This window comes from Harpia harpyja, chromosome Z (assembly GCF_026419915.1).
Source record: "Harpia harpyja isolate bHarHar1 chromosome Z, bHarHar1 primary haplotype, whole genome shotgun sequence".
NCBI classification, from domain to species: Eukaryota; Metazoa; Chordata; class Aves; order Accipitriformes; family Accipitridae; genus Harpia; species Harpia harpyja.
In genome coordinates, this window is record NC_068969.1 from 50,603,362 (window position 1) to 50,628,396 (window position 25,035).

At 36.9% G+C, this 25,035-nt stretch overlaps 1 protein-coding gene across 1 annotated transcript in view; it reads right to left on the minus strand.

Annotated features, from left to right (window-relative positions):
• Positions 1 to 25,035, minus strand: part of LOC128136410 (3'-5' RNA helicase YTHDC2-like) — a 54,479-nt gene that overhangs the window by 15,957 nt on the left and 13,487 nt on the right. Inside the window, 17 exon segments of the mRNA XM_052775916.1 lie at positions 11,327 to 11,436; positions 12,692 to 12,887; positions 13,435 to 13,640; positions 14,148 to 14,274; positions 14,813 to 15,085; positions 15,431 to 15,550; positions 15,684 to 15,789; positions 16,868 to 16,950; positions 17,897 to 17,977; positions 18,083 to 18,170; positions 18,256 to 18,352; positions 18,527 to 18,705; positions 19,669 to 19,734; positions 20,794 to 20,920; positions 21,288 to 21,423; positions 21,815 to 21,963; positions 23,063 to 23,170. Coding sequence (XP_052631876.1) covers positions 11,327 to 11,436; positions 12,692 to 12,887; positions 13,435 to 13,640; positions 14,148 to 14,274; positions 14,813 to 15,085; positions 15,431 to 15,550; positions 15,684 to 15,789; positions 16,868 to 16,950; positions 17,897 to 17,977; positions 18,083 to 18,170; positions 18,256 to 18,352; positions 18,527 to 18,705; positions 19,669 to 19,734; positions 20,794 to 20,920; positions 21,288 to 21,423; positions 21,815 to 21,963; positions 23,063 to 23,170 — 2,252 coding nt within the window.

Consider the following 25,035-nt stretch of genomic DNA (forward strand, 5'->3'; position numbering starts at 1 on the left):
AAAATGTCCCAGCAATTCCCGTCAGCAACTACAAAGAAAACTAAGTTTCCAAACACCTATATAAATGATGTTAAACTGGAATGAGAGGAACACTTATTTTCTTCCTACTTGGAATAACCTAGAGCAGGGGAAGTGCAGAAGATGCCTCTGCTCATTTCACACAAATACGCTGAAAATGCTGGAGCCTGCAAATCAATGTTAACTGTTCATGCTGAAAATGCTGGAGCCTGCAAATCAATGTTAACTGTTCACCACTGCTGTTTACACACTTTTACAGGTAGTTCATCTCCGAATCAATACTGACATCAGGAATAACTGAACAGTATAGATATAGTGAAGGAGTTCGACTTTACATTTGAAAATATTATTTCCAGAGAAGGCTATGTTCACTAAGCAAGGAAGGTTTACTCTACGGATATTCAGACTTGCTTTTTAAAATTGTATTTATGAAAACTCTACCCAAATGTTCTAAGTACTACAAATGTGCTTGGATATTCAGGAAATTTTTTAAGGCACCAATAGTTCTCAAACAACATTCTCCTTGAAGTAACAATTTTTCACACAGTGTCTACATAAAGTAAGTGAAAATTCCCACAAGTTTGTTTGTTTGTTTTTTAATTGTACTTGTCTATACACAAGGTAATTCCATATTGCCTGTAAAACTTTGGTAGCCTACAAACATGTTTAAATAACTGGGCCCTTATTTTTTAGTGAATTCTGTATTTTAGTATTGTGGTTACACTATTACTTGCTGCAGTAAAAACAGGCTGCAGATGAAGTGTTATAAGCACATACACTGTATGCTCATGCAACTAAGTAATACCATCCTCCCCAAACAAATTGCATCAATCACTACAGTACCTGGACAATGTACAAATTCTATCTGTACTTCCTTTTCTATGCAAGTATTTCAACATGTAGTGGTAGCACACTGCTTTTCCAAATTCAGGGTTTCAGCAACACCAGAGCTGTATAAGTTTTTGCAAGTCCGGTAGTTTTAATAAAGAGCACAAACTATACTTGTATGATGCGTATAAAGCAAACAATAGTGTCTGATGCCTGTACATACAATCATGAAGTTCACAGCTAAATTAGTACTGCCATCTGTTTCTGTCCCTGAGCATCAAACAAGTATTTAGGTACAAGTAATGCAGAAAAGACTATTAAATACATGATTTTGAAACATCGTTACTTGGGGAATCTGGGAGATGGTCTCAGCATTCAAGAACAGCTGCTTGTAGGTCACACAACTACCTTTACTACTAATAGTTTTCTCGTATCACAGGATTATCATGTGGCAAATAATTAAAATCTTTATATGGTAAGTTGGTATACTGCTAGGTATCTTGACATGCAATTACTAAAAAAGCCAGTGGAAGTGACAGAGGGTCCGACACACTGGTATGGAGCCAATGTCTTCAGACCATTTGGTTTAGGGCCAGAAATCCCAACAATTATGGCCAATATTTCAATAAAATTAAATTAAACACAGAAGGATAAGAATCAAATGTGAAGTCATATAGGAATTACTACAAGGCATACTCACAGAGGCCAAAATGATGTTTCATATGCGTAATTACTGTAGTATTTTGGAAGCTTTTGAGAGCCTAAAAGATCTTTATACACCACATATGGTTTTAAAAGAAATAAATAAAACAGATATACTTATTCACCAGAAGAATAATAGAAGAATAATATTTTCTGTAAGCTAACCATAATTGTTCAAATTTTAAGTGTACTGGAATCCACTTATCTTCTAGGTCCCCTGTAATTATTTCAAGCTCATTGTGATACTACTTAGAAATTTTATGTTGTATGTACTAACACCAATACATACTTCACACACTAATGCAACAAAACACCTGAGCCCAAGTAACAAGATGTCTTTGAGGGGACAACAATCGTAATTATTTGACATTTCAGACAAAAAAAAAAAATCACCCAAGAAAAGAATACTTTTTTGCATAAAATTAAGAATCCATAAAATTTGTAGAAACCGGCCCTGTGACAATTTGACATCACAAAGTAGGACTGGAATGGCTTCTCCAAATGCAAAAGATTACAACAGCAAGCCTCAAAGGTTTCACGAAACACTGGCTAATACCTCTAAAATTTGCATGGCTGGGAGGAAGTGTTGCTAGACTGTCTCTGCTATGAAGGGCAAAGTAATTCGACATTGTGTAGAGATTTGTTCCGAATTTATCAAAGACACCGTAGTCAAAGCACCTAATTTTTAATTGGCATCTTCAAGCTTAGTAAAAAGAGTTCTGTTTTAAGTTCTGTATTATGAACAAAGTCTACTTTTAGCGAAATAGAACTGTTTCTGCCTCACAGACACTGCAGGCTAAAGCAACAACAGCAACTAAGCAAACTGTCAGCCTAAGCACAAAAACCCCACCACTGCCACCACCTCAAACTGTGAGCTTCATGGTCCAAGGACACAGAGATAAACAGAATGAAGTTATTTTAAGACTGGCAGAAGTTACATCTCAAAAACTAGGAACAAGCTCTTAAACTGTGGATGGATTCTAAACACTTAGACTAAGTAACCAGAAGAAATACACTTAATCCATTAAGGTTATGCCTACATGAAGGAGGAATGCAACAGGAGTGTGTCTGGAGGGCAGAACAGTAGGTGCTGCAGTACTGGTGCCCACGCTATATGCATTTCACGATTTGTGCCACCTGTAGTCTGACTACATGGACTAACAGCCCACTAATGAAGAAGTTCATTCAGAGTGCACCTTCTGGTTCAGTTTCATTTGAAAGGAGCCCAGTTTGCGCGACTTGCTGTTTTGGAGTAAGCACATTAAACGGCTCTTATAAAGTGCTCTCTACTGATCTGAACTAATACACTGGAGCAGACATACTCTGAGAAGACAACAATGGGGATATGGCCAGGTCCTGCTCTCTCTATAAACTTTACCTTTTGTGATAGAGTTTGTGGGTCATACAGGAAACAGATTAATTTGGATCTCATCGATGGAGTAAACCAGTTCTGCTCTACGGGCGTTACCATCATGGTCTCCACAACCTAAGCCTTCCTTAAAAGAATTAAAGATGCAAGGTAAGGGGAAGCTTTCAAGCATTTAAATCTCGTTCAGTGACGCGATAATGCTCCCTACCACATTATCCAGAACAGCTATTTAAACATAGCTCATGGTCACCAACAATTCCTGCTGACCACTGCAGGGCTAGAAACTCACTCTCCTGCAAAAGCATGCGCAAGATCTCTCCAAACACTAAAGAATGGTACTAAACATATTCCTACACAGGCAGAGTCCCACTTTCAAAAAACTTTCTTCTCTCACCTGGCATCGGTGTTACGAACATGGATTGTTTCAGCCTTAAGAAAATACAATGTTGTGTCAGGAACACAAAACAGATCTTTTTTACCCAAGTGAAAGCATATGTTATTTACTGCAATCTTACATAAAAGTTCCAGGTACTGGCTTTCAATCTACCTCCTAAAACTGATTCGTAACACTGTGAAGAGACTGAAAAGACCTAGGCCCATCTGAAACTCTAAGGAGACTGTTCAACCTTAAATTAAAAAGCTAAACTCCAGTAACACCAAATCAGAGAGACTGCAGAACCTGGAGCGATTTCAGAAAATAATTGTTATCTAATTTTCAATGATTCATGTTTAAATGCAGTGATAGAAGCGGCACTCTTAGCCTTCATTTACAGTTAAGATTGTTCAGGCTTGTTAAGGCTGTGTGTGGTGAGTTGGTCAAGTAGATATCGTTTTGCTTCACTTTTGGTATAGTTTGAAAGAGCTACATAGACACTACCATCAAACACTGAAAGGGTAACAGCTAAAAAAACCAAACCCCAAACCAAAACCAAATGAGCTATCCTAGTAACATTTAGTAAAGCTGGAAATTCTAACATATCCCTTGCTTGCTTCTATTATTTTTGAAGGGACCCTAGTGACAGAAATTTAGCTACCTCCAGTATGGCACTTTCTCAAGAGTTCAAGAATGAAATCACTGTTGTGGCATGTAATAAATAGCAACTGTCAATGCAGACCCAAAACGCTTACAGGCTTTTTCAAAAAGTATTTTTCAAGACATAGATTTAATAGAACATTTTAAAATGATGAATAAAGAAAAGTGACAAGACCTTAAACATAATTCAAAGTCATCGCTGTGGATTTCCAAGCCTCTCTTTTTCTGAGTTCTTTTAGAATATTTTAGGGCAACAGTGCTGGAAACACTTCAAACCTTTGTATGCTAATAAATCAAGCAGATCTGATCCCTCTGATACAGATGCAATGAAAAAGTATTGCAATGCTTGAATAAAAAGCACACCCATCTGCAAATAGAGATGTTTTCTAGAGATAATGATCATGTAGCTCATTTCCACAGGTTACATGATTCTACCCCTTTGTCCCTTCTGCAGATTGGCTAACGCATTATGAGACACCCATGGGCTGCAACATATTTCCTGAAAAGAGAATATTTAAGTATGAAGCATGTACTATTGGAAGTTGAGACTTAAATTAAAACACCAGAAAGTGCTGGGAAGGGATAATGACGCTTTGCCAATCCTACTGACTTTTTGTCTTCAGAGGCCTTTACAAGATCTCACAACTGTATCCAGAACTCACTCTTCAAGCTTTATATGCTGGGGAGGATTTGAAAAAGGTTCCCAAAAGCATGCACTGATTCAATGTACTACACCTTACTGACCCAAGTCTTTAAGGAAACACGACTGATACATTTTTATTATCTCAGTTTGGTAAAATTATGTCTTTATTCATTTTAATATGCTGTTATGCCACAATAATATAGCACAACAACCTCAATTTCTTTAGGTGACTGTTATCAAATACAACCACCTTCCTTCTGAGTAAAACCAGTCTTTTTCTTATATAACTATAGTGTGATTATTGTCCACTATTTTGTCTTTTAAACTTCATTTCTAACAAAGTATCCCAGTAAGTCACCACTACTACAGATCCCAAATTGGTTTAGGTTTTAAGCAGAACTTTTCCTTTTTTCCCTTCAAGCTCAGCGGGTGGTTGGATTGCCACTGAGGTTAATTCCAATTAAAACAGATGACAAATTCATCTTGCTACTACAGTGGGAGCTTGCTACGGACACCATCTGTAGTGCGAAACAGGGTAAATGCCAAAGCAAACCAAGAGACATATTACCTTGCCTGTCACATCCTGCTGTATCACCCAGTGCAGATGTAAAAAACCCTCTTCACAATTATTTTTCCCTTGTTAGAAAGCGCAACCTCTTAAAATTACTGCTATGAGTAATTGGCCAACTTGCTATGCAGAGAGGTATACACAGTTATTACTCCAATGTAGATTAACAGTCCCACAGGTTATTCAGAAGCATAAAGTTATGCTGTTAACAATAAATAAAAATAAGGCCAAAACAGGCTGCTGTACTACCTTCATACTCAAGTTAGTTCACTCAGGTTTACACTTAACTGCAGTCAACAGTGTACCCCATGTCTATCCTTGCTTTCAATTTCAGATCCCAAGATTCATTCATTTATATCTAACATCTTGCTATCTGTCCACTACAAAAATCAAATACTTTGTGGTAACTTAATGCTCTTCCAGACTTTTCATCTGCTCTTTAGTGAGATTTGACGACTCACTCTCAAACACAGGGTAGAACTCCTGTACCTCTCTCACAGCCCTTCCTGCACACTGGCCTATACTGCCCTCTTCCAACTGTATCAGACCTTCTGTACCATCTTTAGCAGCCTCTAACCTTCCTTCCCTCTCGTATTAAGGGTACTTTCTTTTAGTATACAGATTTCAACTCTCTTGAACCTCAGTTCCACCGGCTTCAAAGCATCCTCTCACAGTCACGACAAACTGGGATGAGCAGAGCCTTGCCTATATTCAGTGGATGTGAGGTACAATCATATACGCGCGTTTCATCACAGGAAGAGGAATACTGAAGAACAGCATGTGCTGCACCACTTAATACAAAGCTGTTCTGCCCTTCTCTACCAGGTGATAATTCTTGAGTTAGAGAAGCTTCCCTACTTCAGTAACAGGCCAGAGAAGGGGGAGAGTGCACTGAGACAAGCCACAATTCATGTCAATTTCTTCACTGGCCTGGAAACTCAAGCAGTACCATTTTAGTATGTTTCTTATGCATGTTTCTTAAAAGCTCTGCAAACATTTCAGTGTACTAACAGTGCAAAAATCCCTGCCTTCCAGATATTCCATAATTATGCAGTTAATATTATAAAAAAGACATAAGATCATTTATTGCCTAATTGAAAATATTTCACACACACAGAGACACACACTTAACTGACCTTGGAGGGATTGAATGGCATCCCCAAATATGAAGAGCTTCTGAATCCACAGCGATTCAAGTTTGAGCCTGGAAAGGATAAAAAAATAAAGACTCAACTAACTTGCTTTGCTGAAACACTCATTATAAACTATAATTCTCTAGTCAAGACCAAGACCTGTTAGTTCAACACTATTCACAGCACTACTAGAGTTTGCATATATCTTTCAGTATGTTCCCAACCTCAGTTTGTTATCACTCTGATTAATAGAAGAAAAAAAACCCAAAAAACCCACAAGCAAACTTGATCCTGCTATAACGACAAAGCATGCTTCAGAGAAGAATGAAGTACTCTTTTCTCAAGTACTCTTTTCTCAGATACATTTGCTAGCTACTCTACTTATTACAAGGTCAGTAGCCATAAGCAAAACCCTCCATACTACACATAGTCATTTGCTGCGCTCTCCTAAACCATTAACCAAAGCTAATATTTAGTATTAACTAAGGACTCACCTGAAAGTGTCCAGACCCTTGAACAGAAATGAAAAATTCAAAGCAAGCATTCAACTAATCAAAGAAAGGTAAAATACTGAAAATATTACTCTGATATGAAGCAATTTAATGTGACTGTCCAAATCTAGCAACACTTCTTCCAAAAGAAAATATTGAGTAAACCGTGCTGCTCTCCCAAAAGGCTCTATTTAATTTTCGTTCATTACTTGGCGTAGTAGACCATATACCCTTCTGCTGAGAAATATCAATGTTTTGCACATTGCTACTTTTCATTATAAAGTACCGAAACGGCATATTTGGTCTTGGTGAAGGAGATTTGGAACCCTGGAAAAATTAAATTAAATTAAGCTATAATAAAATAAAGCGGGCTTTAGTTCTAAAGTTTTGCACACATGAAGACAGAAATCCCTCCACTGCGCTCCCACCCTCCTCCCTCAGATTCTACAAGAAACACAGCATCTACCAGCTGTCTGAATTGGTTTTAAAATGTATTTCACATTTATTTTACATTTTTTAAGCACTTTCCAAAATAAAAATTCTTTCATGAGGGGCAGCAAACAAGTATAGCAGAACAGGCCTAAATGGTCTAGTGATTAATTACAATTCTTTGAAGTCTGACACACCTTCAGATGACACAGAAGTAATCATTCTGGACTGTAGCCTGAAGCACACTACTCACATTTCCACCTTCTGGAAACACAGGTTTTCTCCCTTTTACATTGGTTGAATTTAAAAACTAAAAGACTTAAGAGGAATTATTAAATCCTCCAATGAGTGTGTGCCTAGAGAAACAATGGGGTTTCCTCTTAGTGATCTGTTTAACATTACTGCAGTTTACTATTCAAGTACACAGGGAGAATTTTGCCAATAACCTCATTAAAAATGTGTGCTTTGTTAAAATAACTGTCATTAAAAAAAGCAAGCAGTCATAACGCGGCAGATAACACTAAACTTAAAAGAGAATCAGCATCAATGTATGCTATTACAGAAACAGAGGAAGGCAGAATCCAAAGAATTCAGAAGGGCATGTACTATATACTAATTTAGAAAAAACTAAGAAAAATTAACACACCTTCACTGGTTATTATATCAGGTTTAAAAAAAAAAAAGCCCATTTTTTTCTACTTTGGATAGCTTTACCTCAGCAGTCTGCAAAGAACAGTATTTTTACTGTATTAAACCAGCGTAACAAGGATATTTAGTCTCGGTTTTAAGTTCCAGAAAGAAATAAGTACTATGCAGCTGTTAAAAATGAAAATCTAAGTTAGGATCTTAATTTATCAATATAATATCCAATAGCTGCTGAAAGGTATCAGCAAATTTATTCCCGAAATTCTATTAATTTTGAAGAGTGAGGTGATTTGTTTGCAAGAACTCTACCTTTCCAGATAATGGAGAAGGACTAGCACAGGGGCTAGGATAGCTACTGCTGTCTGTAGACTTCACTGATGATTGATCTGACCTGTCGTCCGAAGTTCGTTTGGAGTGCAAAATGTTCTTTTCTTTGTACTTCTTTGGCTGGTGTATTGGTTTTGTGTGGCAAGGTTTTGGTAGCGGGGGGGGGTTACAGGGGTGGCTTCTGTAAGAAGCTGCTGGAAGCTTCCCCTGTGTTCGAGAGAGCCCATACCAGCCGGCTCTAAGACGGACCCGCCGTCGGCCAAGGCCGAGCCAATCAGCGATAGTGGTAACGCCTCTGTGATAACATTTTTAAGAAGGAAAAAAAGTTGGGACGGCGGTATTCGGCAGCCGGAGAGAGGAGTGAGAACATGTAAGAGAAACAACCCTGCGGACACCAAGGTCAGTGAAGAAGGAGGGGGAGGAGATGCTCCAGGCGCCGGAGCAGAGATTCCCCTGCAGCCTGTGGTGAAGACCATGGTGAGGCAGGCTGTCCCCCTGCAGTCCATGGAGGTCCACGGTGGAGCAGATATCCACCTGCAGCCCGTGGAGGACCCCACACCGGAGCAGGTGGGTTCCCAAAGGAGGCTGTGACCCCGTGGGAACCCCGCGCTGGAGCAGGCTCCTGGCAGGACCTGCGGATCTGTGGAGAGAGGAGCCCACGGAGCAGGTTTTCTGGCAGGACTTGTGACCCCGTGGGGGGCCCACGCTGGAGTAGTCTGTGCCTGAAGGACTGCACACCGTGGAAAGGACACATGCTGGAGCAGTTCGTGAAGAACTGCAGCCCGTGGGAAGGACCCACGTTGGAGAAGTTCGTGGAGGACTGTCTCCCGTGGGTGGGACCCCACGCTGGAGCAGGGGAAGAGTGTGATGAGTCCTCCCCCTGAGGAGGATGAAGCAGCAGAAAATAACGTGTGATGAACTGACCGTAAACCCCATCCCCGTCCCCCTGTGCCGCTGGGGGGTTGGTAGAGAATCCGGGAGTGAAGATGTGCCCGGGAAGAAGGGAGGGGTGGAGGGAAGGTGTTCTGAGATTTGGTTTTATTTCTCATTACCCTACTCCGGTTGATTTGTAATAAATCGAGTTAAGTTTCCCCAAACTGAGTCTGTTTTGCCCGTGACAGTAATTGGTGAGTGATCTCTCCTGTCCTTATCTCAACCCACAAGCTCTTTGTTATATTTTCTCTCCCCTGTCCAGCTGAGAAGGAGGGGGAGTGATAGAACAGCTTTGGTGGGCACCTGGCATCCAGCCAGGGTTAACCCATCACAGCTGGTGAAGTGTGGGAGGTGTAGATTTCATTAGAACTCTAAAAAGTAAAGGTAGATACAGGACATACCAGGAGTTTCATAAGTGGTCACAGAACAATTTATATCTACCTATCAGCCTATTGCATGACTATATATATTACAGTAATTCCAAAACACATTGAACACTAACTAAAAAAAATACTGATCATGCATTGGTTTTGAATGCTAGAGTTAAACCTCTTCTGCTACTTCTTCCCAGAGATCACAATTCACGGACAATATCCTGACTGCTCTCTCAAACGGCAGGCACACATATGAAATACTTCTCAATGAAGTCACAACTACAATGCAGCATAGGACAGTATAAATTCTTTCAGCTGTATTTCTATTGTTTCTTCCTTTTTATTACTAGCAGAAATTCAAGTGACGCTTTTATAGCTAAATAAATTACAATGTACAGTCTCTAGAAGATCTCAAAAGCTTACTTTTCAGCATTAGAGGAGTCATCAGAGAATTCAGTTTCTGCTGAGCTTTTTCTACTGTTGGTTGACTTCCATGTAGATGCTAAAGGAAGTTCTCCACAAGTCACAGGTCTTGGTCTCTGACCAATTCCTGAAGGCTGCTGCAAACCTGCAGACTGTTCTTCAGTACTTAAAACAGTTACAATTGCTCTTACAGTTATTTCATCAACTTGAGACCATGGTTTAGAAGGAGCTCGCATACGACGCAGAAATAAGCTATGCCACTTCTGTCTGAGTTGCAACAACAAACCAGCAGCCTGTAATGAATTTCAATTCTGTTAAAGACTAAAAAAATTAGATCAGACAGATAAGGGTACCCTATGTCTTTCCTATCAGGCAGCTTCTGGCATTCTAAAATGAACAGGGTCCAAACTGAAAGGCAAGACTAAAGTGCCGGGGAGGGGGAGAAAACCCCACATTTAAACTAAGCTGTTAAGCTATCTTTTCTTTCCTCAGGTGCAAGATCATTTTTAAAACGTTTTATGTCATCTAGCTCTGCACCAAACTTAAAACTTTAACTTAAAAAAAAAAATAAAAACCTTTTCATGCTTTATGCCCTTCCTCTCAATTCAGTGCTCCATTTTGATCCAATTTCAGTAAACCTCTCAGAGAACGAAATACACAATATGCCATTGCCATGGTTCACTCAACCCCTGCTCAGATTTTGGTTAACCCAGCTCATGCTAAGGCTTGATGTGTGCTGGGAGCAGTGCCATTAGGTCAAAGCAAGAGCACCACATAGGCAGGACAGGCAGCCAGAAACAGCTGAAGGGCCATTATGCAGCCACTATCACCTGCAGCTTGCTGTCTCCTCCAACCATTGTCTTTTGTCTAGCAGTTTCATCAGAATCTGCTAACTTATGGAAATGGAAAAAACCTCCAAGCTGGAAGGTACAAAACATCAGCTTACCCAAAAAGCTTTTGAAGTGGATCCAACAGCAGCTGGACTGCTGAGGCTTTCCTGCTTCCCAGTGAGATACAGGGGACACCCGCACCATGACAGAGGCAGAAGGATGAGCACTCTCACCGTCAGCTAGGTAACTAATTCTTTTTTTCTTTTTGCTCATAGGTGCACAAATTGAGAGTTTTAAGTTATGAACCTTACGACTTGAATGGTAAGTGAATTCAGGTGATAAGACCACTCTGGACAAAAGGGAATTGAGCCCCTCTATTTGTTGTACTTCTTAATGACCTCAGGAAATAAAGGTTAAATCACAGAGTATGTTGTCCTGTAAATTTGAGACCCAAATGGACCGTGACGGCCAGTCTTACAGAAAAATCTTGGTTACCCAAATGTTTCAGAAGTCTTTTGGAGAAGATATGACATAAATATCCTTCTACAAGAAACAAGCATTGAAGTGATACACTACTTACTTCAGGGTCCAGTCTGAGATGGAGCCATTCATCTAACTTCAGTAGCGCCAAATTAGCAGTTGTTTTCTCCTCCATCTCACTATCACTGTTATCATTAGATACCCCATCCCCTGAATTAAATATAAAAGGTGCATTAACATTTCTATATTATTTCCACTTACATACAAAAACCTGAACACTACTGTATTACTAGCAATGAACTCATTTTCCTTCCAAATTTTACTTTTGAATGTAAACATTTGTAAAACCACTTTTTATCTTCAGCACATACACCTCAGTGAAAAGTCTTTGCTTCAGTTAGCAGAACTCAAGTACCCAGACCTGCTGAGGCCCCTGCTATGTAAGTACCTGGATTGGTGTGATCTGACTCACTCGTGTACCTTCATCAGTATCAACAAGCCATTGTCAAACTTTTGCACGATGCTGTTTGCAAAACCACACATTGCTCTACGCTTATTTCCCAGTAAAACAGCAGATTTAAAGACCCATTAAGAAAAAAAAAATTATATATACATATGGCTATTAAGTAGGATTCCAATTTTTTTTTTTTAAGTGCAATTCAATCAGCATAAACACTGTTTCAAGGGTAACAGTTTAAGAGCAAAACAGGAAAGCTTCAAAAATAATCACAGAATCATAGAATCATTTAGGTTGGAAAAGACCTTTAAGATCATCGAGTCCAACCATCAACCCACCACGACGCCCACTAATAAACCATGTCCTGAACTTGGACTCTCTGATTCAAATTAATATTTCTAGAGAACTGGCAGCAGGATAGATTATTTTCGCTTCTATTCCTACAGCACTCCATTTAAATTAAAAAAATTTAAAAAAAAAAAAGAAAAAAAGGAAATTTATATGTATTTCCTATTACTTTAGTTAATAGTACAGCTAATTGTCATTAAAAGTTATCATTAGAAAATAATCTTTAAAATGCATGTTTCAGCTGGAAGCAATGTGACTGTTTGCCATATTGATAGTTTCTAAATTATTATTTAGTTTGAATAATCTGATTCGAAGTATCAAATAAACTAGTCTTTAGAAAAAACATGCATATTACACTTCTCAGCAATTAGTATTGTCATCAGACATTTTGTTTGCATTTTTTATTTCATTACAAACTATAATTTCTGGGAGTTCAGAACTATGTAACTGTAATTTATGGATATGAATCTACAAGGATTCACAAAACTGAGACATTTATTACAGAGCTTATAAACTATTCTTGAACAGCTATAGGAACTATAGCTCTGTCATTTTAAGAATTAGCTAATATATGTATTAAATGTTCTTGAAAAATAAGCCTTGCATATCACATACTAGTGTATACCAATGGAAACATTCCAAATCCAAACCCTATTATACCTCGAAAGGATGAAGGTTCCTGCAAAGCATTACTTGGTAATCTAGCTGGTCCACAGAAGAGTGACACAGTGACAGGTGTTACAACAGAACAGCATCTGATATTTGCTATCCTGTGAGCTCTCGTCATTTCATCATATATAAGCCAGTCTGTAGGGAGTGCCTGAATGGCTGCAGCTTGCCCATTTGCTGGGGGAATCTGTGCAAGAGCAAATAAGACTAGGCTATTTTACCCTCTACTTGTAACTAAAGTAAATCTTAACATACTTCTTGTTTTATATATGTCGAAATAAATATTCATATATGCATAAATTTATACACACAATTTAAAAAGTGAGAGAATTCAACCAGATTCACAATTATCTTACCACCTTGAAACAAAATATTTTGTTTTAAAAAAGGATCTAAAAAAAAAAACAAAACCAGTTTCAGAGCAGAACTTCTTCCTGCTATTATGAGCAGAGATTGTTACCTTTTTAAAATAGTTTCATAACTAGTTTTTTATATCATTTTGTTTTATTCCATCTAGAACAAGGACTAACTGAAGTAAGTTTTGATGAAATAATATTGGAAAAATAAACCAACTCCAATTCTTTGTTTTATCAACTGCCAGGAAAAACACGTTCTAAAAACGTAGTGTTTAATGCACATGCTGCTTTTAAAGTACTAACAACTATGAAGAGACATTTCTGAAACTTTTGATATAGCGCTCTTTTTTGGCAGCTATAAATTCAAAGTGATTTTACCTTTTTATACTGAGGTTGACTAAGAACAGAGGTAGGATGAAATCGCACTTTCTTCTCCTTTGGTCCAGTCAAAACCAGGCTTTCTCTGTCTACATGCACTAGATTGGGATACATCCCAGCCGCTAGGGCAGCTTTAACTACAGCCCAGTTTTCAGAATTAGTATTAACATCTCTAACATCGGCTCCTCCTCTGCTTCTAACAAAACCTGAAGAAAGAAGAGGACAAAAACGTAGTTGTATTTAAGATCTACTTTTTTGCCTCTGAAAAAGGAATTTGGAAAAAAAAAAGTGAAATAAGCTACAAATTTGTTACATTTTTCCCCACTGCCAATCTTAACAGCACCAAGAAGAAACCGTTATATCCTTCCTGATAAGGTGTTTTATACTAACACAGAATTACTTTTTATAACATGAAGACATTTCCTACGGAAATAATTTATTAGAACGTAAAAATCCAAGGAAACATATCTCACACTGAAAGCCAGTGGCATGTGGAACAACCAGGGCACTTTCATTTAGATCAGCTGTTCCCTAGCCACACTTCCTCACTCTAGCACCTGCACCATGCCCAGCACCTGTGTGTACTGGTCTGTTGCAAATTAAGGAAGGAAAATTACACCAGTGAATACTCTTCTTGTTACAATTTGTATACACTTGTACTAGGCATACACGTGACTCCAAAACTATGTAAAAATTTTTTCCAAGCTACTTACCTGAGGCCCTAAGCTGGCCAAGCAACTGTGTTCTCATTCTTATAATGATTTCCATCCTTGCTTGAGACAGGAAGTTCTTTTCACAGAACGCTCTCTCCCAGCCATCACTGCACGCCTTCTGCCATGCCTGTAAAGAATATTTTTTTACATTTGCCTATTAATTTAATTAGCTAAAGTTTAAAAATGCACTTTTTAAAAATAAAATTACATGTACATCAATAAAACGAAGGCAAAAATCATTCTGAAAGGAAGAAAATGTATCAAACCAGATTTTTTTTTTCCTGGTTAAGCACTAGATTCTCTTCACCCATTCTCTAAATTAACATCATGATCATTATGTTATTATAAGATCATTATATTATTTTAAAGATCATTATGTTAAGATCATTATTTTAAGTTATCAGTGTCTCAGGATATAAAGTGGCACCTTGTTGGAACATTCAGAATTTAACTAGGTTTGAAAATATAAACAAAAAAATCTGTAGGAAGTGTTCCTCACAAATATATGAGTCCAATATACAAGAAAGCCACTAGGCAAAAATAAAGTTTCTTCTCTAAGGACTTAATCATAGTCTTATCGTTCTACATCCAACTTGATTGGTACATCATTTACTTTGATATGTGATCTATTGTGATTCGTACTCTTTCTGAAGATGAAATAATACCTGGAAAGCCCTGAGAAGCACCATATGGTCACTAAATGTTCCTGCAGTAAAGCGTTTTCTACACAGCATGGCTGCACGCTTTTGAGAGGCCAGTGTAGGTAGGACAAAAGGGTCTCGATATGCAAGAGTGCAAGCAATAGTAAGAACAGGATCCAGGCACTTCAAAACAACAGCACACAACACCATTTTACCAAGGTGTGGCTCTACTGGTAATTCAGTGAGATGATAACCAAGTTCAGTGAGATCTTCCCAAGGGTCCATCGCATCTATTGTCTGCTTAAAAAAAAAAAAAGAGGGGGTGGAGGGGGAAGTAGACAAAATTAATTTACAATAAAAGCAGGAAGGATGTGAATACTAGGTATTAACTAGACTTGTTCCCAAACACAAAGAAAGCAAGTCAAACTCTTAACAGTTTGAGACGAGATTTTTAAGCAGTCTCTTCCCTTAACACGGAAAAATACATCCACCCACACAAAATTAAAATAAACATGCAAAAACTCAAAGCATCCTTAAGTAACTAAACAACAGTCTCAGTACAAACAAAACTCAGTAAATATGTTGCACATCACAAATATAGAATCAAATACAATTCCCATCTAAACCTATTCCTCTGCTGACCTTCAGCATTTGCACAGCATTTCTCACAATTAAAGCTGGTGGAGGATCAGGAGCTTTCATAAGAAAGTCAACAATTGGACAGTTTATCGGAGCCAGAAGTTTTGTGTGTAAACAAAGCTCCTGCAAGTTAAAAAGCAAAAAAAGATTGTTAAGATTGGGGAAAAAAAAACCACCACACACTTTTTTGGAGTTAATAGTATGGTTTGATGGTAATACATTTTTTAAAAGTTATAATTTCTAACTGAACATGCACCTGAATTGGCATTCTTAGAAGTTCTGGAGTCTGAAATTCCAACATATTCTGAAATCGGAGCCTGCTGAAGAGATGAAAACAGACTCCCGGCTGACAGCACCCAGCCCTTGAAAATAAAATATAGGAAGTTGTTGAAAATTAGAATTTCTTAAAAAAAAAAAAACCCAAACAAACAAAAAAACCCAACAAAACCACACACACACACACAAAATTAGAATGGAAATGTAGAAGCAGGTCTAAGAAAAAGACAATTTTGTCATTAAGTGTAAGCCCCACACAAGGTGAGAGTTTAAGTGCCACACAAGGTGAGAGTTTTGCAGTACATGGATTATTTTTCATAGTATGGAAATTTGTTACTAGATTTTTACCCCAACACTGAAAGATCTGGAGAAACAAAAATAAGGCCTACCTAAAAATAAAGTGATGTGGGGTTTTTGCTAACCTAACATCAATCCAAATCTCCAGTTACAACTTTGCTGTAAGGAATCTAAGTCATAACCTTCATTTCTTCCTTTTCAAATCCCCCAAACAGTTGGAAGTTACTCTGGGAGTAAAAGGTAGAATGAAGACCAAACAACTTTGAGTGAGGGGACAGAGACAGCAAATGCTCACATTCACGCTCAAATTCCTGCAGGTTAATGCCAGTATCGTACCACAAAACATAGGTATTTGTTGCCACATATCCTCTTAGCCCTCACCCAGTGTTGGGAAGAATATGATGAAGGCCTGTTAAGTCATCAATAGTTTGGAGAAGGTGAATAAGGAATCACTCTCAATGTCTCTTCTAATATAGGGATGAAGGGGAATCAATTAAAAACTAGCAATAGGCAGCGCTTTGCCCACAGGTAAGTTGTGAAACACCTTATTGGACACCGTAGCTGCTGGTGCTACATGGGAGAGAGAGGAAGGAGAACAAGTTCATGGGGGGAAAACAACCTAGACCTAATGTAAGCTTTGGGAAATTCCTGAGTGTCACTCTTCTACAACTTGGGAAATGACTCCAAGGAAATACATGCTGACCCTTACTCTTCTGCAGAGAATGAGCACTGGCCATTGTCCAACACGATACTGGACTAGGCTAGTAACATTATGCAGTGTGGCTGCTACTACAGTGTGTAGTTTATCCTTAACATAGAGGATGGTGGCTGTCTGCAAAGTAAAATTCAGTACAAAGCATTTATTACCTGCCTCTTCTCTGGATAGCACTGGCTTTTGAAATCCACACCATTTTTAGCATTGTAACACAACTCAGTGCGTCAAAAGACTTCTATAAAAGCAAAGCAAGGAACATAAAACCAAGATTGAATATGGTACATGAAATAAAAGTTACTAATGATTTAGATCATCAACAGAACTCTGCAAAAAAAAAAAAAAAAGCACCAGCAGCTTCTGGCGCAAAGGTAAGTTCGAAAGTACTTAGTTTCAAGTGAATTTATGCTACCTCCTTCGCAATACCTTTGTGCTACACAGCTTTCTAAATTAAAGTTTGCTAGTGAATAGGCAATTGTAAGTCAATAAAAGACATGGATTGTGTTTTGTGGTATCACAAACCAAGCAAAAATATGTTACATTGAATAAAGTTTTCCTCTCTGTCTTACTTGGAAATTACACCTTTATTTTCCTACATTTGATGCAAAACTACAAAAAAAAATTGTATTACCATGAGAACTTCAGAAATTTGGTGTGCCTGTCTCCTACGAAATCCAATTTTATTTTCTAAGCCATATACTAGGTCTTAAACTGCCTCATCATGTTATCTCAATTTTCTTGAACAGGTAATTAGGGAATGGGCATTCAATACATTAAAAACAATGCTTAAAAACTTAATGGATTAGACTTGGGCTAGATACAATAGAAGGACAAAGGGAACTCCCAGTGTTTTCTAAGTCTCAGGAAGATGGTAGTCTAAACTGATGGACTTGTTTTAAAAATCAAACAGAAATACTAAATTTAAAAAAAAAAAAAAAAAAGGACAGATATATCAATATATCAACCTGCAATAGCTTTTACAGGGTTTTTAAACAGCTAACTATTTACAGTATTTATCATAAAACAACTGGATGTCAAAACATCCCAGTAAGTTTTGTTGCTTGACATGCACTAGCTCTCAGCCTGCTATAAAAAAAGAAAAAGTTCTCCAAAATTTATATATTACGTATTTTAAAATAACACTAGGAAGTTTACTTCCCAAAGACAGTTTAAGCCAGTCATACCTCTTTCATCTTGCCTGAGTCAATAACAAATACAACATCATTGACTGTTATGCTGGTTTCTGCAATATTAGTAGAAAGAATCTGCAATTTAAAACAAAACAAAACAAAACAAAACCACTATAGTAACTGTAAAGACAAAGACAAAATAGATCAATATAGTATCTGACGAAGTCCTCTGATACTTGCTATTTTGCGGATGCCAGAAGGTGGACTTTTAAGCACCTTCTTCTGATCCAAAGTCTGCATGTTTGAATGAAGCATGAAAACTTGGTATCTAATGCAAGACAAAGAGCACATTTTAAGGATCTTTAAAAGAAACAATAAGAACTCAAGACGACCATAGAAACTAGAGGTTTTACCTGTGAGCATTATCAGCAAATCTCTTGTCATCAAAAAGAATACGGTCCCTCAGGCTAACTATCTCATCATATCCAGGAAGAAATACTAAAATCGCTCCTAAAAAAGAAGTTCGTTTGCAGACTTGAACAGAAAATTCACTTCAAATGTAAGTCAGTACTGCATATACTAGCACTCGCAAGGTTTTACCTATTTGCTATTACTGAAAAAAGAGCACCATTCATCAGAAGCCGAATACACCGCAATTTATTGGGAGTGTGTGTATATACCTACCAGCATCACAACTACGACAGATGTTATAAAGTAAGTGCATAATCAGGTCCAGATCTACTTTTTCATCATCAAAACTGTGATGATAAGCATTCAACAGTTCTCTGTCTTCTGCACTAAGGTCACTACCACTTGTTTGGACGAGGGAACTTTCGTCAAGATTTCCAAATTCCACTGAAGCGCTGAAACATACAAATACACAGGCCAGAGTTGAGGTTGTTTGCTTTGGGTTTGTACTCAGCAATTGATTCAAATTTAGATCAAGACCAACAAGACTACTCATCTCGAATTTTAATTTTAAAGTTGAGCAGAACAGCATCTCCACAATACTATTACTGTTCACTGATTTAAGTGTTAACCCAGCAAAGCATGCAACTTCAATTTTTAGCGTTAACTTTAATTTTATTGTACTTCATTGAAACACAACCATAAGCAAGTGTGACAGAACTCAAAGTATAAAGACACCATTTGTTTATCTGTTAAAGGAAAAATATTTAAAATAATTCTATCTTCCAAAAACTTCCCTACCGTAACAGTTAAGCAGGTACTACGCTAACAGAAACTACACTAAGAGAAATTATAATAATATAGGTCTCTACAAAACTGTAACTAAACTATGATAACTGTAAGTTAATAAAAAAACAATTCTTGAATGGCTTAGTGTACATTTTGCTCATATAAAGTTTCTTTAATATGGCTATCATGTATCAATATACAGATAAAAACACACAATAGATTTGTTTCCAAAATAAGCACCCGAAATTAAAATGGTACATGGTATAGAATCAGTATCTCCTCTGCATATTTATTTGCTACTATAATCACATCCTGCCTAGATATATAATCATGATAGGAATGTCCATATCAAGATGATAAATGCTAATAACATAAAAGAAGTCCTACACCACTAGAACTATATCCTAGGAGTTCTGCAGACACAATCACTATGATACTGAATACAAAACAAACTTTTTTTTTTTACATAACTCTGTTTTCAAAACATTCCTATTCTCAAATACATGTTGCTATATAGGCCAGATTTTAAAGCATAAAAAGGTAAAAACTGTTCTGATTAAAATAAGACAAAACATCAACTTCCCTTCACCATGTTATACAGCTGTTTCTGCAAAATAGTTATAGCTTACCTGTAGGACTCCAACAGGTCAACAACCTCTGTCTGTCCAAAGCGCTTAGCCCAGTCCAAAGCCATCCTGAAAGAGTTGCATAAAAATCTTTATTCATTTCTCACTTCAAAAGATACATACGAATAGCACATTACATGAGACAACAACTGACACCGCACTTTTCTATCAATTTCTGCATTATTGTTTCATCAGTGCTGTTACTGCTGGATCTGCGACTTTCCATTTTAAAGTGCATACACAGGTGTAATAGCTATATGACTTTTAGATAACTGCAATTCATTACCAAGACCCAGTTTTACACAGAAGTACATGGAAACATGCAGGAGGAAGAATGTGCCATTCCTTCAAAAACCACACACCAATATGCAGAGATAAGCCATGCCTTTTTGCACTACCCTTTACTAGCCCCTTCAAATCATCCTGAGAAGTCACGCCCCAGACATTTTTCTCCAAAATGTGTGAAAACATTGGGCTTTTTGATGTCTTAGGGAAGTTGGCCTCCACACAATGCAGTTCACTGTGTTTTCCTTTTCAACTGCATTCCTTCCTAAGGTTTTCAAGTGGTAGTACCAAATATCTCATATTACAATTATTTACTATAGTTCCCTGTTTATATGAAGATACAATTTATGGCCACAAAAATCTAAGATTTTACAGATTGACAAATATTTTAAAATGATACAGTGTATTTACAGATATAACACAGCAAAGATCTTTGTACCTGTAATACACTATTTTTAAACCCAATATAGGTTACTCTCTTAAAATAAGAATCACCAAACTTTTTGGGTCTAATTCAGTCAACCCAGTGAGAAAGACCTGACTTTTTCTTCTAACCAATGTGTTAAATCAGACTCATTGAAACCAAGAGTGTATATCTTATATTCGAAACTGTTTAATTTCTAATTTAATTTAGAATTTACAGAATACAATGTGATAAACAGCAGTTAGAAACTGTTTAGACTCCCAAAATCTACTAGTGCTTACAGTAGTCTCATAAATTTACCAAATTAGTTTAGAATTTCTAAATTTCTCTCATTTGTATATTGTATATATTGTTTTAGAATTTCTTTCTCATTTGTATATTGACAAATAAATCTTTCAGTTTATCTGTTTTGTTTTTACCAGCCATTGGATGATTTGCAGTGGACACTTGCTCCCATACTGATCAGTTGTTCTACTTGACTCAGAAATCCTCTCCCTGAAGCAATCATTAGTGCAGCTGCACTGGTTTCACTGTGCCTATAATCAACTGAGAAGTTAAAAAAAAAAAAAAAAAAAAATCAGCAAAACCAATACATGTTATTTTTTCACCTAAATGTAGTAAGAATATGACTTTCAAAACCCAGCCCAAAGAGAATTTGTTTCCTCACTTCATCCCACCAGTCAGTTCATGTGAATTTAACACTATTTTAGAAATAAAACATCTGTCAATACTTCAAAACAAGTACAACAACAAATAACTACAAAACTCATTAATTCTACTAACCCTATTCGTTTTTTTCAATAGGCATCAGAATTCAAAGGTAACAACATTTGAAATTGGAGATAAAGTACCCACAGAAATTCAAGTCATTTTGTGGTTGTTTTTTTCATATGTAATACAATGAGAAACTTACCACTGACATTTTCGGTTAAAATGAGATGGAACACTTGAGCAAAGGCATCAATGTCTTTATGCAACCAGATGTCAGAAAGACAAGAATCCATCTCTTTTATTAGCCACGGTTCAAGGCAATTCGCATCTTTTTCAGTCTGAAGAGAAAAAACAGTAAAGATGAATCTCTTAAAGAGTTGTCTTTATTCTCATACATTAGACATGAAGAATTTGAACAGTTAGGTTTTCCAAGCAACAACCAGAAATACAGCATTCAGGTATCAGTTAAAGCATTTATCATATGCAAGTACTTTAAACAATGGCAGTCTAGTCATTTGATCTAAACAAAAGTTTTGTACAACCATCATAATTGAAAAGCATACTTTAGCTAGAGTAGTTCATGCTAATAAAAAAATAAATCGTTTTAAAACATGTTAATATCCTTCTAGAAGCTCTACAGAATTAGTATCTTTAGAAAACAGTTTTTAAATGGGTAGTAATAATTCAATGCAGATTTTAACATCTCTTCCAACAAAAGGAAAAACATACCAGTTGATTAAATACTGCATCACCACTATCATCCAACAGATTATACTCTTCAGTTGCACTTGGGACAGATCTTTGTCTCCGAGATTCCACTTTGCTATTATTTTCTTGAGCAGAACACCACTCAGTAAGAGTGCTTTGCTGTTTCTCTTCTAGAATGCATAAAGTATTTCCAAAAAAGTTTTACAGTAGTCTTAATTATCCATTGTTTTCAGTTACAAAAAATAGTTATATCAAGTCACCTATTCAATCTCTTTTATTTAACCTAGAACGCTGTTACCAGTCCAATATAAATTCCATGATTAAGGGCACCCAAAGTGCACCATTGCAAACATCTGCTCTAAGAACAAAGTAAAAAATACCATTTGGGTGCTTAATCCCCTAAGTCTCCAGTATTCCAACCCACCGCATTCAAATGAGCTTCCTAAGTATTTTCTACACAAATTCTCAGTCCAGATCTCTCTCCAGAAGTGAAATACCAAAGCGATATAGTTGCTGCATGTAACAACTAATTTTTATACACAAGTAGCAGAAACAGTAGAAGACACCAGTGCCTGAACTGAACTTTTCTATCCACAATGATCAGAGCTAAGCACCATGATAAATGTACAGTTAGGATTGTATGTTACAGCTTTGGGTTTTGCTCCCCCCCCGCCCCTTTTTTTTTTTTTAAATACACACTAGGATCATTACTTTCAGTTGACAGGAAAACTTCTCAAATAATATATCTACTTAATTAATTGAAAAACAACTATATTAAGGTCAAGTGTTTTAATGCTTTGGGGCTATATATATATATATGTTAAATACATCCACGTCTGAAGAATGCAGTGAAAAATGTTACTAATAGGAAACACTTCTGTGCAAGATGTACAAAATCCTGCCCTCTTTAATGGCTGCACTTTAATTTGCACCCAAAAGTCAGCACAGAGTATCTTCTGCTTCTATAGTTTTCATGTGGGCAAAGCCCCCAGTTATATGCAATTCTACTCCGTAATAATTAGGAAAAATATTCCATTTATCAACTAAAAGAAAAAAGAATGCAATCACTGAAAGAAAGTGAAAATATTTTTTTAAAGTTATGTAATCTACTTCAATAATGTAAACACTGAGAGCTTAAAGATACTTGCTGTCACCCAGTCATGTCTCTTTCAATATTATGACTTTGGAATTTTAACAGAGAATCATCCTATTTAGTTGTTCAATCAATGAGACTCATTGCCAACCCTAAAAATTAAGAAGTCCACCAACCTCGCTGCTTCTCTTTTTTGTACTTTATCATCTCTTTGTTTGTATACCCAGTGCTTCGTAAAATGTCCTCCAAAAACATCTCTTTAACTTCAAAAGGTCTTCCTTGTACTGAAAGTATAAATAATTCATAAAATATTAGATATTCCCTAGCTTCATTTATAATCTTAGTTTTTTAAAAGCATTTTTGTAGACACAAAAAGTGAATTAAGCATTATTAGGGCCTGATTTAAGGAATTATTACTTTCCTTGAAAAGTCTTTTAAGAGCATCCTCACTGGAGTTTGTATTCTTAAGATTACTGGGCCACAAAACAAAACATTTCAAAACAGAAATGCCAGCTGGGTACCTTGTTTCTCATTAACCTCATCAATTCTATTAAGTGTTATAGCAAGAGATGCTCGCAAGGTTGACAGTTAATTGCAATTTTATCAAAATGAGAAAAAGAAAATAGCCAATTTTGGTTAGGGTTACAAAAAAGAATTCACTGTGTAAGATTGCCACCTGTAGTACAAAATATAACAGCAATTAATACAGCTTTAGTGCAAGATCCCACAAGCAGACTGCTACCTTTGTATTAAACTACTTTTTTTCACGAGAAGTATATGATGAGATGGACCTCTCTCAATTTCCTCAATCACTTCAGCCAAATTTGGCTTTCTTTACTGAACGCTTCCAGATAAAAGAGATCATTTACTGTGATTTCTTTTTCAATATCACTGTTTTCTAGACCTTATTTATGGACATTAAAGGATTCTTTTTCAGAGGAAGAATTAAAATATCTAGATTGTAATTTCTGGTCCCTTAGCAGACATTCGCCATACCTGAGTTTAAATCACCTACGACTTTTCTCTTCTTCAGAAAGAACAAGCTGCAATTCACATACTTCTAGAAGCTGTCATGGAGGAAGCCTTCCAACACTGATCACAAACTCTGTGTACTACAGAAACCCACAACTACAAAAGGTTGGTTTCTGTGGTCAGGATTCTGTCAGCAGTACTATTGAAGGAGGATCGAATCTTTCTCATTACATTAACAGCTGAAGTATCTAAAAACTCTCTTCTTTTAATTCTGAAATTCTCAAAAATTGAAAAAGGAGTGTCTTTTCAATTGTGATTAGCCTGTGAAGACTAGTATGTGATTAACAGTATAACCACTGAGGTAAACTGGAGAAAGAGTTTGTCACCAGAATTTCCTGAATAAACATACTGATCTAAATGAACAGAAAGGTACAAGAAGAGTAAACTGGAAAGCCACACAACAATTGTAACTGAGGTTTCCCCTCTCCAAAAACAATTTGGAAAACACTGAAATCATGTAATTTCCAGATTCCTGCCTCCAACAAGCTGCAAGCCTTATTTTACTAGGCAGAAATTCAGAACTGGGAACTTGAAATAAACACTTCTATCTGGAAAAAGAGATTTCTTTTTCAGGAACATTCACTAAAATAAACTGATGATTTGTAGAAAAGATTCTGAAGAAAGGGACCCTACCCATGTCCTGGGACTGTTGAGCTTCTTAAAAAAAGGCTGATGTACAGACAGTCTACTTGATTGTTTTGAAAAGAAAGCATTTCTCTTAAAAGCTTCTTTTCAAAACACGTTATACTTAGACATCGCTGTTGAAGAAGGAAGAGCACTGCAAGGTGCCAGAGGAGCTCACCCATGCAGAAAATTTACAAGCCAGGAGGGTGAAGAGGGGGGGCGAAAAAAAAAGCATCTCCCACACTTCCATGTTTTACCTCTACTAAAGATCAGTCAAATGAAATTAAAACAGCAATGATGATAACTTTTCTTTGCATTTGAATGTAAACTAACTGCAGATTACTGAGTCTGAGTGTAAATTAACATAAATTGCCATGTCTTTTCTCATTGTTTACCTAGATTAACAGCTAATAATTTCCTTTAAAATAAAGAATCATGCGATTAAAACATGAAAACCCAATTTGCCTAGGACTGTATTTCTAAAGTGACGAGG